We start from the raw sequence: 19,353 nt of genomic DNA on the forward strand, positions 1-19,353 counted from the left end.
CTTGCGCAGAATGTTGCGGTCTATCAGTACCGGATCCAGACTCTTGGGCGCTATTCCTTCATTCTGCACTACTACCAGCCTCATCACCAGAGATTCACTGTGGAAGTTCTTGTGAATGGTGGTCGTGTCTGGCAAGGTGAGGCACTGCGATTTATGAAGGATTAACACTGTTGCTCTTTCAGCTAGAGATGGAAACATAGGCTGAGAAGATGTGATGAAAAGGATGGCTAGAAGATAAAGGGTGGAGGTCTTATTTCATTTTGGATAAAAAGAGGTGGGAAAAGGCAACAAACTAAATTGGCGCACAAAAAAAAGCAAGAAGCCTTGCTCCAAATTCACAGAAAGACACTTTCTTACCATTGCAGGCTGCACTCTGGAATGTTTTGGTGAAAAATAGTCCATATACAAATGTATTCAGTCATTGCTACAGTTTGATGGTGGCTGTAGAGACAGTGGCATTATTTGCTACCATATAGATCTAGCTGTTTCAAAAGGTATTCATGCCAAACAGTACTAACATTCTGCGGAGTAAGCCCTCCATCTCAAAAAGTTTCACTTGACAGATTGGTATTTTCAGAGAAGCCGGCCTGTTTTAAACAGGCAAAATAATGGGCATTTGTGATGAAAAAAGGTGGGAGATGATTAAAAAGAAGTAAGTAGATGATTCATCAGGAATATATCCAGTGGTGGGCAAGATGGGTGGCCAGGAGAGGGAAAAGTGAAAGTAGTTAAGGGATTTCTGGGATGGTCAGCAGTGGCAGGGATATAGTACGCCAAAGACCCGTGAAAGGGCAGGAGGTGACATGGAAAAGGCAGGAAGTGAAAGCTTAAAAGGTTGACATACCATTTGGCCAGAGTGACAACAGATTCAACACTGCACAGAACCCTACACCCTGGTATCTTGGATACATGTTACTAGTGATGAGTAGGATTTCATAGCTCCACTTCCAACAGCAGCGTAAGAGATACTCGGTGCAAAAATCTCCGACTGTTTGAGACAAAGAGAGGGAACTAAAAACATGCTGTGTTTTTCAGGCCTTTCGAACGCCACTTTCTGCCCTCATGGTTATGGCTGCAGGAGCCTAGTGATCTCCGAAAACCAGATCATACTGGATGTCACCGATAACGACTTGTATATTACTATCCGCGTTCCAGAGGGGAAGAAACTGTGGCTGGTAGGTGACCGAGCTTCGAGTGCATCCATTCCTCTGACCTGTATCTGCTGACACTGCGCATTGTTATAGTTTAAGTCATTATTCCTCAAGGACTACCTGCTTTGAGCATTAACCTTTCTTACCTGGGCCAGAAGCAGTTTGTTGTGCCTCTTTCCCCTCATGGATACTTGAACAACTAATATGCAGAGTCCCTGGTCTCATTGTATTTCGTGGCCAGGGTTAATATTTAAGTGGAGTTTGTCACTATGAATTAGTCACTAAGTGGTTTCTGACTCTTCAACCCCTCCTCCCCCACATGTCCATAACAAACCCTACAAGGTTCTCGCCTCTTTGATGTTGCCATTGTTTCACTTCAATGTTCTGGCCGTGTTCACAGTTCAGATTTTATCTGCACTATTCTTTCAGCATTCTGTATTTGTTTGATCATTCAAGGTCTAACCAAGTTGCAGAGGTAGAATGTGGGATGTCCGTAGCACTGTCTGATATGTGGACATTCCACGCCTGCTGCTCCTGTATGTTGTCTGTGCTGTATCCCAGGTCACCTCCTTGCTGCCTGTGAGATGCATAATGGAAGGCCTCACACTAAATGGGTCCAACGTCTTGGGTTTTTGTTCCTATTCTGTTTCTGTTCTTACCTTGAAACATTTGCTTCTCTTTAGTCAGGCTGAGTTTGACGTTGAACTGAAGTGAGTCGGATGGTGGCTGACCATCTCGTTTTAAACATTTATTATTTATCTCTACCATCCTCTTTATTCGGAGGCAGAGTTATAACTAAGGCAATAGAAACAGAGATTGAACAACTGTGACTGCATGTATGACACATACTCCTGTTGCGATGTACGCTACAGTAACACAGCCCCTAAAAATAACTTCACTTGTAGATGGATACTAAATGTCACAGGTAACACAGTGATACATATGTCAGTCTAAAATCATACTGCGAGTGGCGAACTAAGCCTTTCAGCTGCGCTTACGAGTAGTGTGATCCAAAAAGCAATCCTAAGTTTATTGAATTACTTAAAGGACATTTATTTCACTCTATGCTATCCAAAGTTGACTGATTTACAAGTTAATCCAAGTCCCACTGTGGATTAAGCAGGGACAACTGGATGTTTCACTGTATGTAGCCTGGGTGGCGTGGAGTGTACAGGGTCTCCTGGCTTGAAGGATAGGACCATCCTTGAGGTAGTAGATCAGGGGTGTCCCCTCTAGATCTAACAGAGTAGTATTCCTTCAAGAGTTTTGGCATTGCCACTTAAGATGTAATTACATACTTTTAATCTGAATTGAAAATATTGACAAAGACATTATCCTGAAAACCAAATATGGGTCGTGCCCTATAAGCTGCACATTTAACACCCTTGCACAATACTTTTTCCTAGATGTGTGACAGAGGCCCCCAGATTGCAGGGCAACCCAACCCTCCAGGAAGCCCTTGTTTACCTTGGGACTTTTTATCTGTGAGGTGGCCTGGCTGAGTTGTCAGAGCTGCGGTTGGTGGTAATTTCTGCACCCCTGCATTGACTGCCTTTTCCTAGATCCGACACCATTTTGTATAATATCAAATGCCGCCTCTCGATCAGTCACCATCTACCCTTGTTTTCAGTGAGGAGTCTAGAGATTAAGTGTTAACTCTTTCTGCATAGGATTACGTTCTTGTGGTACCCGAAGACAGCTACAGCTCGAGCTACCTGGTTGAAGACCCCCTGGATAAATCCTATGACTTCATCAGCGTCTGTGGAGCCAACGGGTTCAGCATCAAGTGAGAGTTCGCAGCTTACTTTTGAAATTAACGTGTGTCCACATAATGTAGGAATTTGAAACAAGCAGCAGGATATGCCTGCTATGAAGTTGTTCTGCTGATACAGTGTTTGATTAGACTACGGACTGCAATAAGTGCTATAAGAGATAGTAGCTCTTTTATTAGTCGGAATCAAACTGGTTTGGTTTTCAGGAAACCTGACTTTAAAAGAAGTTATAGATGTTCTTCTCCAATGCTGCAATGTAATTTTTGTTAAACTTTTTTTTCCTTCGATATTGCAAAAACTAAATTCAGTGAGGGAATAATTGTGTATACCTTTTACATACCCAGTAGTAGCATTTAAAAGTTAGTTAGAGTTAGACTTACCCGATAGAAAGTAAATAATAGCATTCCTTATCCAACTCTGTAAATGCATCTCCATTGCCCCTAATGTTTATTGATTGCACCAAGCATTCTCTCTTTTTAAATGTAACTGGTTAGTCCACACTAGAGTGCCTGGAATTCATGTAGGGTGTAAGAGGCGCACTAACCTCACTATTCTGCTTTTATTTTGTAGCCCAGTGACATCATCCAAGTTCTGCAGGGACTCTGCCATCTCACTCTCACTGTTCCACAACAATGGGGCTCAGCCCTGTGCCTGCCATGAGGTGGGTGCCACCAGCACATCCTGTGAGCCCTTGGGAGGCCAGTGCTCCTGCAAACCCAATGTCATCGGGCGAGACTGTTCGCGTTGTGCCACCGGCTATTGGGGTTTCCCCAACTGCAGGCGTAAGTTTTAACTGCTGGGGGTGTTGGAGAGGGGAATCACGAAGTGAATGATGCCGCTGCTGCCAATCAAATCATTGAGCTGTGTATATTGTTAATGAACATTGTTGGATATTTGAGTGATTATTTGCCTACCAGATTTACTGAAAGATCTCAAAGCTGAGAGGGTTTCAGAAACTGAGAGGCCTCGCTCTCTGAGTCCTAGGTAAAAGGTTTGCAAGAAATTCAGCAAGAGCATGATGAAAAGACCAACAGAGATAAGAAGCGGTTCCTACATTTAAAATGAAGAAATAGAAAACAATGTGAGAGAAGATCTCTATAGAGAAATAAAAAGCAATATGTTCTTCTTTTGTGCAAAACATAGTTGCATTAACAATAGTAAAATAGCAAACAGTGTATTACTAGAACCAAAGACTTCCTATTAACGTTAATTTACATTTCAATTAAATCACTAGAACTTGAATTACTTAATGACACGTTCTGCCACAATTTAAATTAGTTTTATTTGTAGGCGATATGGAATGAGATGAGGGAAGGTATTCACTGTGCATGTAATGCTGCTGCGGCACATGCCACTGGCCTCTGAGATGTCCTGGCCACCTTGCAGACTTGACGGCTCTTTACAGGTTAAAAATAAAAACAACTTATAGATTAAAACTAATTTTAAAACACAAATGCTGCTGCAACACATTATTCACCAAGCATCAAGCTTCGACTATCATATCCAGGATTCTGTCTGCAACTACCTCGCTCCGAAATTTATCACCACTCGAAAGTCACTGGATAATCACAGAAGCGCACCAGCCATTATTCCTCATGGTGCACCTTTGTCACACGTAATGTTGAGTGAACCTCATGTTTGCTCAGGGCATGTCCCCCCCAATGGTAGTTTAGCACATTGATTCATAAAACAGCTCCATTGACGTTGCAAACTAAAATGATACCTGCACAACGTAACCTTAAGAGCAAGTGCGAAATGTGAGTATCTTTTAAAAATATTGAAATAAAAGCATTTCAAAGACGCACATTGAAAATGAACAAGTTGTGTGCTACAAACCCAACAATTTAAACCAGATTTTTCTCAAGATCAAAATGTTTTTTTTTTTTTAGGAAATCAGTTTTGGCATTTCATTTTATGCACTGCATTCAGACCGTGCTCTTGGTCTGAAAGTTGCATAAATGTATATTTTTTTTTTTGTGGTATTTATTTTGCTCACCTATGTGTCAATGAAATATATAATTCCTTGAAAACTTGATATTTGTGGCCCTCAGTTGAACATTTACTGAGTGTAATGCAACTTTTCAACTAAATTCAAGATCATGAATATGGCTTGCAAGATCAGTGCAAAAGAAGACCTCTCCGACACCAAACAGATTATCCCACTATATTGATATCAGGCAAAATACCTTTTTTAAATCCTTCCATCCACCACACTACTTCTTAATGGAATCCCTATGTTATATGTTCTATGGTGGGTTGTGGCAACTGTGTACTTTGCTGTAATCAAGTCTGTGTTTTAATGATTCTACATTAATCAAGTTTTGTTATTATTCATGCTACTAACAGAAAATGATTTTCAATCCAACAAAAGCTTCATGTAAAGACAAAAACTCCAAAATTTAGGAAATGTATTGCTAAGCTAGGAACACCAAACACTAATAATGACCTTCAATCTTTCTCATTGATTTTTCTAATATTGAACTTTGGCAACTTAAGAAACCTTTGTCATTGTAAAAAGTATATTTTGGATTAACAATCTTTCACACTGGGACTTAAACCATTCAAAACAAATATCTTTGAACTTTAATTCATGTTCCTTTCAATTTAAGAATTTTCATTTTAGCACTGGTCTCCTAAGTAGCATTTTCCTTATTTCCCAGCTAATTTTTCTGTGCTGTAATTTCCTGAACTACCTCGATCTTCAGTGAAAGGCTTCTCCTTTTCATCACTTTGCAGCCTGTATGTGCGAGACTCGTTTGTGCGATGAAGTGACGGGTCAGTGCATTTGTCCACCACGCACCATCCAGCCGGACTGTACAGTTTGCGAGCCCCAGACCTTTGCCTGCCACCCTTTGGTTGGCTGTGAAGAGTGTAATTGTTCTCGTTCCGGAGTCGCCGAGCTAACCGACCCTGGGTGTGACCTAGAGAGTGGACAGTGCACGTGAGTAGGGAATACAAAGGCTTTGGTGTGTTCACATTCTCAGAACTGTACAGAGGACAGATCCAAAATGCCATTGCCCTTCTCCTTAGGCTTCCAAACGTTCTAAAGAGATCTGAGGGAGGAACGTTTGTGCTTTATGAAAGATCAATCAAGCATAAATTTTGATGAATCGTCCACTAGACCTATTTGACTGGTCATTTAAACTAAGATGGGAGGGAGTGTAGAATAATCCAGGTCCAATTTCTCTCTTTGCTGTGGTCTGTCTGATTGGGTACAAAGATGAGGTATGCACTAACGCATTACTCTTCAGTAAATGGGTGTAAATAATGGGGTCTGGAAGGCACTTGGGGCTTCATGTGCAAAGCCATTTTGCCCTAGCAAACCCTGAGATTTGCAAAATCCCACAATTTGACACTGCAAAAGGGCTTTTCTTTATGTACAAATCCCCCATTATGAGTTGAAAAAATATTTCCGACTATTAAAGGAGTTTTTTTGATTGTCCGAATTGCAAATAGTAGAGGGCATGAAAGAAACATCCCATTCCTATTTACTAGTTGGAGTGAAATGTGTCACTGGTTTGCATCCACAATTGCAGTCGATTGATCAGATACAGACACTTCAGATGGGGTGGTATCTGGTTCTCAAAGGGGAAGGTGTCCCCTTTTGAATCCTCAAAAAAGTTTCAGGGAGAGTTGGCAGTGGTCCCCAGGGCCACTGCTAGCATTTAGTGAAATTGTTTGGGGGTGGATTTTTTTTTTTTTTAAATCTCACTATTTCCGATAAGAAAAGAAGGCTGCATAAAAAAGAATTCTTGGTTTAAACGCAATCAGACATGCGTGTCTGTCTGCTGGCCCCTTACTGGGCACGATCCTTGTGATGGTGGCCAATCACAGGGATTGCAAATTGCATCCTACCTAATGTATGTTTGTTAGTCAAGTTGTTCTGTGACCTCATGGGATTTAATATTTTGTGAACCGACCTATTTGCACATTGGTCAGTTCATTAAATCAGAATTGATTCGCAAAAAAAGGTGCACAGTTTGCAACCACATTTTTTAGACTCATTTAATAGTTCAAAAGGCCCCTTTTGCCTTCTAGACCGCCCTCGCGGTCTGCTTTTCCTTCTAAACACTATACTGCATAATGGCATTTCCCAGTGACTGATCTCATAGCTGTGGCATGTACTTTGGATTTGGGATTCAGATATACCACAAAGGGCTGTCTGCAGGACATTTGAGGTATATATGATCACTGAGTTCATTTAATTAATTTCTGCTGGATGCATGTTTCTGGGTGTCCACATTGTTCAAACCCCCCTTGCCAGTTGGGGTGTCTAAATAAATCCCCATCTATTTCAGTTAGAAAGAACCCAAACATTTTGGATGTTAAGTTCCCAGAGAGTTGGGGATGTTTCTGGGTGGGTGCATAGCTTTCTGGAATGGTGGCAGATCTTGAGGAGGTTGTATTTGGGATGGATGACCCTGTATTACAAGAGAGATTAGGATCTGGGCTTGATCGGAAGTGCTGGAAAGGCGAGTGACAATAAGGAGCGGTTCCCTGTTTAGCAGGGCTATTGGGTACTGTTGGTGCAACTTGTGATTTCCTGGTTGAGGCCTCAGGGCAGGCGTTCTTCTCTCCATGATTATTCTCAACCCAGTCTGATTCTTTTAATCCAGGTGCAAGCCGAACATTGTTGGCCGCCAGTGTGAGCGATGCACACCAGGCTTCTACGGCTACCCAAATTGCAGGCTCTGTGATTGTAACTGGGAGGGCAGCCGGCCCAGCATCTGCGATCCAGTAACTGGGCAGTGCCACTGCAAGGTGAGTACTGTCTGATTCCGGTTTCATGGAAGCAATGTACAGCATGCTTTTATTTGCTCCTCTGTAACATAATGCAAAAAGAACAGTTGATGGACAGAATGCAGAACAATGTCGTACATTCACCCCAGTACAGAGATCTGGGCCTAAAGCCATCGTTTTTTTGCTCACCATGCCATTCCAGTATGGGCCCAGCCATATGCAAATCAGTCTTGACCCTGCGTCCAATGGGAACAGTCCAGCCCGAACTGCCAGGCCAGGTCCTCCCTGGACTGGAAACAAGCATCCTAGGACCTGTTTCGGGCTTTCAGCCCTCATCAGCCAGGATAGCTTGACTCCAGTGGCATGGAGAGCACGATTCTTCCCTGAAGGTGACCTGCTCTAGCGGCTGTTCATTTTCCACTGTTGTCCTAATGGCAGTGTTTTTAGACATTCGAGAGACAATCTTAAGAAATGTTAACAAACAATCAGAAAAATTCTCATTTTAAAATTACTCTGTTCTCAAATGGGCATCATAAAATTAAAACCTGCGATCTGTGCATGTCCACTTTTCATTTCCTTACCTTGTGGTGAAGACTGGCTATTGTCAAGTTGAGAATCTGTGTAGTCAGAGAACTCTATTTAATGTGTTCTCCTTATGTTTTTTTGTGATGGTAGCCATGCGTGATGCTTTAAGGAGAGTTTATATCTAAACAAATAGTTTAGGAACTTTGAAACACACTGTCTATGATCTCCAGCGAAGGGAATGCCAGCCCAAGTGCTCCGTTGGTTCTTCTACTTCATGGTGAGGCTGATGGTGTGGGAAAGCCTTTACAGAAGTATGGAAGACACAGTTTGGGAAAGGAGGAGGAATGACTGTAAACTTTAGATGTCAGCTTGTGATGATTACAATTCCACCAGCCAGCATTCGCAGCTCCTGAGCCTGTGCCCGGGATCTCCTGTGGTCTGTCGGGAGCCTGTACAAGATGCAACTCTACCAACGTCACTTCTCGCTTCCTTAGATGTGGGTATAAGAGGAATGCTAAAACGGCAATACAAAAAAAAGGCTGAACTTTCTCCCCTACAACGCTGTTAGTTTCCTGATTTTCTTATGTCCTCCCCCTGAAGAATAAGCTGAAGATTCTACTGTGAAGGTTGAGACGTGTTTCAGTGGTCTCTAAAGTGATTAACATATAGCTGTAATATGTTAATGCACAATATGCAGGGATCTGCAAGGTGTTATCTACTACTCTCTAGCAGTTTATCTGCTCTTAGGACATCATGTGCTGTACAAATGATGTTTTCACACTAATTGATTTAAGATGTCTGCCCCGTAGAATGATGCTCTCATAGGAAAAATGTGGACTAAATGTATCTGTATTGTATAGTGAGCAAGTTATTTTTTTGTTGGTGTTCTCTTACTAGGAAAATGTGGAGGGCCCCAGATGTGATCAGTGCAAGCTGGGCACATTCTACCTGGATCCTGCCAATCCCAAGGGCTGCACCCGGTGCTTCTGCTTCGGGGCAACGGATCGCTGTCACAGTGCTGCAAAGCTTCGAGTGGAGGTAGGTCCATAGCCTGACCTCAGAAGGTTTGTTATTTTCCACCTAGTCTTCTACTGCCACAGGAATTGAAATCAGGCCTTCATCCTTTTGGCCTGCGGGCAGTTGTGTGGCATATTCCTGTAACATAGAGGTCTTTACATACTCACTTTATCAAATGACCCAAGTCTGCGATTCACACTGACAGCATTTAACAAAACAGGTTGTGCAATAGTTTCATATGTTGCAGTTCGTACGTTGGGGCCAGACCCTTCGAGTTTATGGTGAGTGTGAATTGGGGTACTTGGAGCGAGGGGGAGTGTTGAGAGATAGCAGTGAGGTGTACAGTGTTTAGGAGTGGCAGAACGATTGATGATGTTGGTAGATTGACAGAGTAGGAAGTGGTGTTGGCAGAGTGAGTACGCATCTCGTAGAATGCACAGCAAAAAGTGGTGTTGGCAGAGTGGCAGAACAATGGGTGTTCCTGGTACAGTAACAGAGTGAGAGGTGTGACTGCTGGAGCGCTAAGTGGTGTTGGCAGGGTGACGGAGTAAGAGGTAATGTTGGTAGCGTCTGGGTGAGCTGTGTTGTAAGGTTGGGGTCTGGAGATTGTCATTCCTCGGAAGATGTGGTATTGGCGGAGAGTAAAAGAAAAATTATAGCGTGGAGCAAAGAGATGTTCTCCTGCGAATGAGTGGTAAGAGGACGGAGAAGATGAATGTTGCAGTGACAGGTGGGAGCCAGTATTTGTCTGAACACATTAAGTGATGCAATCCCTAGAAAGGGCTGTGAAGTGGAATTTGAGGAACAAGGCTGAGATGCAAAATTTCCATCATAAGGATGTGAGGTGGGATTTCCTGAATAGAAAACTGGTGAAATTCTTTAAGAAAGGTTAGTTCTGGCATACGTAAAGCATATTGGCTGAGCGGAATGAGGTGATTTGATCACTGAATGACTGTGAAATAGTAAACCCCTGAGTGTGTGAGACCTATTTCTTATTGAAAGAGGGTGACATTGTTATTCTTATTGCAGGTGTGATTAGGGATGAGAAGTGTGGTTTGTAGAGAAGTAAGATGTATTGTTCGGTAGCCCCCGTTTGAGGGGGTTTACTTCTACTAATCTTGGCTCTTTTGCTCCTCAGTTCGTGGACATGGCTGGCTGGGTATTGTTGGGTGGAGACCACCAAGAAATCGAGCTTTCCTTTAAACTGGAGGAGGCTCTGATTGAAGCTGATCTTCAGGACGTGCCAGATGTGTATCAGGAGCTGTACTGGCAGGCGCCACCCTCCTATCATGGGGACCGGGTAAGAACAGGCCATCATCCAGCCTAGCTGATCTAAGTCTCAGATGTAGGTCTAGTTTTTCCCCATAGATGGAACCTGCCCAGTCTGGAGGGAATGACATCTGAACACACTGCTCTGAGCAGTACAAAGTCCATATTTGAAAGTGCCTTCTGAAAGTTGTGCCTTTATTGCGCAGTCTAACATGAAGAGTTTGTGTTCATAAGTCACCAACTGGTTTTGAAATTCTTTATGCTGCTTTGTTTTTGTAAGTTTTGTTTCCTATGTTCGTTGCCTAACTTTTACTTGCAATTGCTCAGTTTTGTTTTGGTTAGAATGTTGGAAGCACAACACTTTTCATGTGCTGCAGGGCCCTGTTGTTTTTGTACTTTAATAAATAGAGGTTGTCCACAAGCATTGGGGGGGGGGGGGCTGCTAAAGCTTGCTGTGGGCATATATCATTCTCCCTAAATGGTAGTAAGATGACAGACTGCCAGCGACGGGAGCTGTGGGGGACATGGAGGAGCAGGGACACTATATCATGGGTTAAAACAATAAGCTGCTGGAAGAGGAAAAGGGAATGGGAGGGAGGACAGGCAGCGTGGCCTGTTCATTGCAGCAGATTAGCCATGAACATTTGAAATTGACGAGAGGTATGTGAATCGGCATCAAGGCAAATGAGCACAACAAAATCATTAACATTACACAGTAAATTGGGATTGGTAATGGTGCGCTTCTAGGGCGGTGCTGCTGGTAATTGTGACTGTGCCGAGTGGGCCTTTAAGCAAGCTGTTTGGTAGATGCGGTAGCTTACACATTTGATTAGTGCGTTTGTTCTCGGAGGGTGGGTGGAGGGCTCCTAACATGGAGGGGGAAAGCAAAAAATAAAAAACAAGTGGCGACGGACAGGAAACGCTGCATTTCTACTCCTATAACTTTCAACTATAATAATAAGTAGAAAACCATAAAAACAAGCGATCCTGTTCTGATACCATCTATATCAAAAAGCATTTATACCGTGCTTGTATCTGGAGACTACTTTTGTAAAACTACTGTGGCAGAGCCAGAGAGACATGTGAATAGGCATCAAGGCAATAACTATGGCAAATTGGCACTATAGAATCAATAATATTACACAGTAAATGGAGATTGCTAATGTTGCACCTCTAAGGCGGTGCTGCCGGTAATTGTAACAATGCCCGGTAGGTGGATAGACGCGGTAGAGCACACATTTGTTTAGGTACCCCATGGCTTTGTTCTCGTAGGGTGAGGGAGGGATCCTAATACGAAGCTGGAGGGGGGAAGCAAAAAATAAACAAGCCGCAATTGTTCTCGGAGGGTTGGGGGGGAAGGCTTCTAACCGGGGCGGAAGGGAAACTCGTTTCTACTCCTTTTGCATGCAACTATACTAACAAGCAAGAAACAATAAAAACATGCAAGGCTCTGAGATTCAATTGTTATGAATACACTCAATATGACGGACGGTAGGGGGCCACGGGAGATTAAGTGAATTGGGAGGACATGCGCCGAAGCTGAACACTTACTGAAGACACGAGCAGCTGGGAACAGCAAAGGGCGTCAAAGCTGAATAAGCGCCAAAGACACAAGCAGGAGGAAAAAATGAAAAGCAAGCGAGCAGAGTGGTGAAGAGCGAGTGCAAAGAAAAAATGTAATGCGTCAAAACCAGACGTATGGCCTAGAGTTAAAGGATCCATGTAGCAGGGGCAGTCTCCTGGGCAGAACCAAACAGCCAAAAGGTGGGACAAGTGTAAAGTATTCACCAATGAAAGCAAAGAAATTTCGAAAAAGCAGACAAAACAACCAATGGAAAGCGCTGGGCGTGCTGATAGCCCATATAGTAGATACAGCAAATGAGTTGCCTAGACAAGACCTAAAAATGCATTCTAAACTCCCACCATCACCAACTACACCATTAGGCATGCTTTCACTCCAACAGCCTACATCCACAAAGCCTTTGCCCAGCTTCCTCCCTGCTGCTCATTACCTGTGTGGTAGCGGTGGATTTGGCTCCTTTGGGAACTTTTTATATGCTGTACTAAAGAGACACTTATTATCTGAACTCCCACTAACCCCCACACTAGCCTGTCTCTGCAGATATACAACCTCCAACCCCTAGGACCATACGTTGGTGTGTTTGGCATGTGCTGCTCACCAGTCGATGCCCTTACAAAGGCCATCTGGAGTTGGAGGTATTTTGAGGCAGCTAGATTGAGTATAGGCTGAATCTAGGTTACCTGAAAATCAGTCTCAAGAACAAAATGATCTCCAGCTGCAAAAATAATTATGAATTGATTGGTGTTGAGATAAAAATCACTTCTTTTAAAATCAATCCAGCGTGCGCAGATGTGAAATTTGGTATGGACGTCCAAAGTTCATATTGATTTGTATGTAGTGCACCAGAATGCTCAGTTTGTGCTTTCTCAATTAATGTCCGATCTTTGGTGCAGATGTGCTAACAGCTTTGTATTTTACTTTTTCCCAGGTTTCCTCATACGGTGGTTACCTCCACTACCAGCTATACTCAAAAGCCATCCGTGGCGATGCAGTGATCATCCCTGTGACACCACGGCCAGATGTCATCCTGAAGGTATGTGCCACCAAGCAGCTAGAGTCCCCCTCAGCTCTTCAAAAGGAGGATTTGCGTTGAATTAGAAATATTACATAGGTGCATTTCGATCAGAGGGGGCCACTTGATTTGAGGGCTGTTCTCCAAGCCCTAAAGTGTCTGTATATCTGAGAGGTGGTTTGAATGAGTCCCTAGTGCTGGGATTTTACAGTGTGTGGCTTGATATTTTTGGGGAACACTTCCCTAAAGTGTTTTGTGGGGCGACAGGTGGAGGTGGTTATTGGGTGCACTGTTTCTTACTCTAGATGGGAAACCTATGTTTTATCTTTAGGGAAATCAGATGAGCATCGCTTTCAGAGAACAGACTTACCCTCTGCCAGGAACTCACCATGAAGGACGGATTCAGCTAGTAGAGGTGAGTTGCAGAAAATGCTGATTGGGGGTATGGAAATGTTGCCAGAGCTAATGCAATATTGCAAACACTATATGCTCATCAATGTTTTTCTGTTTGCACAATGCTAAGGATTTCCTTTACCTGTCCTCCAGTCTGGCTACAGTTGTTTTATCTAAACCCAGCCTACCGCCACACAAGTGGAAAATTAACAAACCTTTTCTTGTGGAAGTATCACCAGGCTCCTCCGACCAGAAAATATCTGGTAACCACAAATGTTATGTGTTATTTACACCGGTGAGAAATTGGCACAATCAGGAGTTTAAATGGTGAGGCTGCTTGCCTTGTAAGATTCAATGGTATAGTTTTAGGTGCTTGTGACTGGGTAGCGGATGTCTCAAGTGACCAGGTGACCTCAAATGATAGTCCTGCCTTATGAGAGTCTCAAATCATGTTGATACCCAATAAAAAACTGATATTACATGCCTTTGTATAGTGCTTTATTACTGTTTGAATGGTCATGTGTCATTTCCAGAATCCAGGTCCTTTAAATGGTTCTGGAGTACATGTTGACCAGAGTCAAAGTGGCCTGATGACATTTTATTCATTTGTGTTTCTTATTGTTTAACTGCGAGTCATATAGTACAATGCTCTTTTCTGAACAACCCAGATTGTCACAATTAAACTAGGGCGCTTGTATCCTTGGCTCACCGAGTGGTTTAAGTGGTCCTCCAATTTAGGAGACCACTAGAGTGTCAATGGCCCCTACCAACTTGTGTGAGGTATTTATTCCATTTGTCAATCATAAACAATTTCTTGTTTGGCACACTTTATGTCCTGTCCTAGATAAGACTGTGTGTTACTTGTATGTATATGCTAATTTCATAGCGCAAATGTGGCAGAAGGCAGCACAATGCTTAACAGTGTCGAAGGCAAAAATAAAGACCAACAGCATTCAAGGGGCGTATAGGTTGGAAGTTGCTGGGTTGAGAGGGGAGGAGGGCTGTACAAATTCTACCACATCATAACATAATCAGAAGTACTATTTCTCAGGTGGTCTTAAAAAACAGATTGTTACTTTTCCACCTTCATTAGATTTTCCTGATATTTTTCCCCCTCTGTACCGATCAAAGGTTATTGAAATGATTACAGATTATACACTATCTCATTGCCACCGGTGGACCTTCAAGAAGTGCCAGCCGTGGGTCGAGGGCGCTCTCTTGAAAGTTCAAGGACTCGCTCCAGAGCTGAAGTGTGACATGAAGTGGATGCCACTAGGTGCTGTCAGTCTTTGATCTTTGGACACTTCAGAAGGGTTGGGGGTTTCAGACGGCTCTTGGTGATAAGCGTAAAGCATTCCAGCGTAGAGTGCTCTCCACTACAAGGCGCCAACCTGACCCTTGAGAAAGGTCACAGTGTTTCAGGTTCAGACTTTTCAAATCTGTATTTGTATAATATCACCATCCATAGTAAAATAATATTATGTAACACTTTTAGGTCTTTCTGTTTTTTTCTGGTTGCTGCCAGTAAACATTTGTTAGCATGGATCCATTCTGTATACACATGCTGTGCATAATCAGGCAATCTGGTGGTTTAATGCTGGAGCTCTGTGACCATTGCAGATCTAAGGTAACTTTAAATGGCATCACTTCAGCTCAACATGTCGACTGGAGGAAATAAATCTCATCAGCCAGGAAAAACGTTCACTTAAATGAGTGTCTTAAAACAGTTGCAATTGTTTTTTTATTTTTTAATAAAAAAGATCAAATTATGAGGATTTCAAAAGCCCAAGCTGGCAGAGCAATGTTTCAACACTTTCAATCAAGAGACAGCCACCCCAACAAGGTGTACCCCCCCCCACCTGGGTCATCCTTTTATTTTGCTACTTTAGCCCACATGTTGGCCAAGATAGAGCATTAGCTGTAGGAGATGGATGTAGGAGAATCCATTAGAGAATCCCCCAGATGGTTCATGACTGACCAGATGCAGTTGCCCCCCCCCCCGCACCCCCCCACCCAGCCCTTTGAGGGGCTTGGTGGCTGTGTCGGGAGCAATATGGCCAGTCTCGTGACAATGAGCCGAAATCTCACCTCGGGTCAGAGTAAGCCAGTCTCCTTAGAAGGGCAGTTTTGGACACAGTGGCATTCAAACACTTCCCACCCCGCTGTGGCATTCAGGATATGATCTTGATGTTTTGGGTCCAGTCCGGGGATCTGGGCCAGTTGTTTGAGGGTTCTTGGTCCCCTGGCCTTGTGTATCCTGGTGGTGCCTTATGCCAGTTGGCACTTATCTCCAGTGGACCCTGTGCCTTCATTGAGCTCAGAACATGGGGCACCTCACGGAGAACATACATGTGCCAGATTAGGTGGCTCATGACCTTTAATAGCGGTTTTAAGAGGCCAATCTAATGAGTTGCAGGTCTTCTTCCTACCCCATCCGGGGCCGACGGTGGTTATTGATGCTTCGGCTCTGGCTGGGGAGGCTACCCGTTACGTCTTCCGTGGGGCTCCTGTACACGTTAACACTTCTAAAGCTGAATCCCCAAGTACCTAAGAAGGTTAGGAGGTACCGGGTTCAGATCATCCCCGTGGTCCCAGAGAGGGAGCTAGGAGAGGGAGCTGAAGAGCCTAATTATTTGCCCTCCACTTCATCTAAGTCTGTGGAGGATCTGCTGTCCCAGCAGAAAAGCAGTGTTCTTCATTCCAATCTCCACAATGTACACCTCTGTGCATGTAGTTGGATCGGCACCAGCTGAGTAGTTTTGACCTATCCATAGAGGTGATGGACATAAACTTAGCAGTGCGCCTCCCATCCAAAAAGCTTATTCACTATGGACGTGGGGCAAAATTTGTGGCCTGGAGCAAGGACTGGCTCGTCGATCTGTTCCAGGTTAACAGTACATTCTGGTATTGATTCTGGTGCCTAAATATATTCAAAGATGCGTGTCATTTTTATGTATTGGTATGGATCTCCTTATTGAGTCGTATGTATTATTTATTGACTATTGTGTGTATTTGTGAATGTCTAAGACTCCCCTCTGATAAGCCTAAGACTGCTCTACCACACTTCCCCCTAGAGGAGCACCTTGGGATTGCTAGAGCAAGCCCCTGTCCACCTGTGAGGGGAACCCTGGACTCTTTGCTCCCAGTGGCAGCTGGCATGTATTTAGAGTGGTGGGCAGGCAAAATACGGGTGGTATTAAAATGATTTTAAAAAACTGCACTTACCTTTCTCACTTGCTGCAAAACCTCCTCCTCGCTTGGGTGTCTTCTCCCCTAGAAGTTCTGGACCCAGAACACTGCACTGCCCAGTCCTGGCGCTGCTCTCATGCTGGTAAACACGAGAGAAGTGGCAGGATTGGAGGAAGTGGCCTCTCTCAGCGCTCTTAAGAGCACCGGAGGCCTGGGCTTTCTCAAACCCACCTATCCAAGACAGCTAGGTTAGAGAAGTTTAAAATTAGGCCTGGGCGAAGCACTATGCTACGCTCGCGTAGTTTGCGAAGTTCGCGCTACTTCGCGCTACGCGAACTGCACGTAGCACAGTGCGAACACGCGTAGCGTAGTGTTGCGTAGTGCTGCGGTCATTTTTTGCTTGCTCGCGGTCCTCAACGTCAAGTTGGCGACCGCGAGCAAGCAAAATGACATCCTGGCGAGACTTTTTCCTTGTTCGCGATCGCGAGCATGGAAAATAAACCTCCCGGCGAGATTCCCAACGCGAGAAGGTCAGGTTTCTCATTGCGAGGGGTCGCGTATGCTCGCGACCGCTCGCGATGAGAAACTACCAGTTCGCGTTGAGAAAGCTGCAGCTCGAGTAAAAATCTACTCGAGCAGCAGAAAACTACAGCTCGCACTGTGCAAGATGCCATTTTCAATGATTGCACAGTGCCGGTTGCTTGTCCGCACTGTGCAATCATTGAAAACAACATCTTGCACAGTGCGAACATGTTACTTCGCAGTTCGCGAAGTGCTACGCGTAGCTCGCGTAGTGCGAACTTCACTTTGCGTAGCTTCGCGAAGTGCTACTTCGCGAACTACGCCCACCCTTATTTAAAATGCACATGTCTGGCTGGACGGCGCACGTCCGGCCAAAGAGACATGCGCACTTTAAACATAAGTGTACAGCTCCCGCTGCCACTCAGCAGCAATTGCCCCGCCCCGTCCTGACACTCGGTTCAGGACTGGTTAGGGAAAAATAAAATTGTAATAAACTATTACCATTTTATTTTTCAGCTGCTCTTGGGCCTTTTTTCTATGTGAGGCGACGCTCCTCCCCTCTCATGGAGGAGCCGCACCTGTGTGCACGATATATCTCATTTTTATATCGTATAAAGAGCCAGCTTCCTACAACCTGGAAAGCCATGCAGCCGGTTCCAGTGGCAATCCTTCAGTCAGTATTCTGTGCACTTGGTCTTAAAGTGGAGGGTAGGTGAGACAGGGATTGGAACTTTGTAGACAAGGCAGGCATTGTGGAAGGACGGCCAAACAACAGCATGTAAGTTGGGAGAGGAGTGGGAATGGAGGAAGTTCACTTGGATGCAAGGAAAGGTTGCCTTGAACAGAAGCCGCTGGAGTAATCAAGAAATGTTGGAGGTTTGTTTATATGAACTTTGCAAGGAAAGGGTGGGCCATGCAAGTATTCGCTGGGGCAAGTGAATGGATTTCAAAGAAGCTGCATGTGATTTAGTCGGAAAGTGGCTATCTCAGTCACATAGGAGTATGATCTTTTCCTAGAGCAACTTCAAACACACCGAGACGAACAATCCTGTGTCCCGCGAGGAGCTCATGATGGTTTTGGCCAATCTGGAGCAGCTGCAGATCCGCGCCTTGAATTCTCAGCCTTCATCCCTGGTGTCTCTGCGTAGAGTGGTACTGGAGGTCTCAGTAGAGATCAACGAAGTCAGCGTCTCCCCGGCGAGAGATGTGGAGCTGTGCATGTGTCCGGCCAACTATAGGGGGGATTCCTGCCAGGTACGTTGAAGGGCATGGGAGAACTACAGATGGGGTTCATGCCACATATGACCCTTGAAGAGGTGTCAGGGTATTCCTGCAAAGTAAAAGGGTGCATGAAGGAAGAGAACTACAAAGTGTATGTGTGCCTTGTATTTGGGAAGGCGAGCTGTAGATTTGCAGGGGTAGATTATAAAGTAGGGCTTGGAGGGAAGTGAAAAGGAGCATTCCTGCTAAGAAAGGGAGTAATGGAGCCTGGAGGGGTCCTACTTATAGTGTGGGTAGTGAAGGTGTGATGCGGGTGTGGAGGGAAGGGAGTACTGTCAAGGTGTGATAACATGGGTGGTTCAGCATGAGATATTTTGGAGATCCTTAGCATGAATTTGCAGCTGGAGATGAGTTAACGAGAAGGTCTTACTCAGTAATGGCATTTTTAGACCTCTGCCGAATTCCTTTTAAAAACTGTGAAATGTTTCTCCCAGCATCCAGGGAAGGCTGTGACAGAAAAAACAAGGGAAAGAGTAACTTTTTGAATGAAGGGTGACAAGTATTGTATGAGGAAATGTGGATGCACAATAATGCACTGCAATCAATGTTTGGAATGGACTTCCAAAAATTCAAAATTACTATTTAGAGTTCTGCTTCTGAATTATGCACATCTTGAATTATGAATCGTATAAATCTGAACAAGTGGATTCCAGAATGTGTCCACCATTCCCTATCCTAAAGTCAGTGCTGCTAAGAGTGAAAGAGTGACTGGAGCAGTGGGGACTGTCGATGTTTGTTTCTAAAGGCTTTGTCTTTTTCGCGTTGGTTTGACTCATTGGATGTTTGAGGAGAGTTGGCTGTGAGGTGGTTTGTTGCAGTTCATAGAGTGGTATTGTGACACGTGGCTCATCCAGTCTCTTTATCATCTCTTACGTACTTTCCAATGTCCTGATTTGTAAC

The 19,353-nt window shown here is 44.1% G+C and overlaps 1 protein-coding gene across 1 annotated transcript in view; it reads left to right on the forward strand.

The window, feature by feature from the left end:
- LAMA5 (laminin subunit alpha 5) overlaps positions 1-19,353 on the forward strand; it is a 402,322-nt gene that overhangs the window by 209,934 nt on the left and 173,035 nt on the right. Inside the window, exons 31-41 of the mRNA XM_085615185.1 lie at positions 10-136; positions 1,036-1,175; positions 2,822-2,937; positions 3,494-3,705; positions 5,660-5,864; positions 7,540-7,684; positions 9,086-9,226; positions 10,344-10,505; positions 12,985-13,089; positions 13,400-13,483; positions 18,190-18,426. Of these exons, the coding sequence (XP_085471311.1) occupies positions 10-136; positions 1,036-1,175; positions 2,822-2,937; positions 3,494-3,705; positions 5,660-5,864; positions 7,540-7,684; positions 9,086-9,226; positions 10,344-10,505; positions 12,985-13,089; positions 13,400-13,483; positions 18,190-18,426 (1,674 nt within the window). The remainder of the gene's footprint in view (positions 1-9; positions 137-1,035; positions 1,176-2,821; positions 2,938-3,493; positions 3,706-5,659; positions 5,865-7,539; positions 7,685-9,085; positions 9,227-10,343; positions 10,506-12,984; positions 13,090-13,399; positions 13,484-18,189; positions 18,427-19,353) is intronic.

The sequence above is a fragment of the Triturus cristatus genome, chromosome 7 (assembly GCF_964204655.1).
Source record: "Triturus cristatus chromosome 7, aTriCri1.1, whole genome shotgun sequence".
Lineage (NCBI taxonomy): Eukaryota > Metazoa > Chordata > Amphibia > Caudata > Salamandridae > Triturus > Triturus cristatus.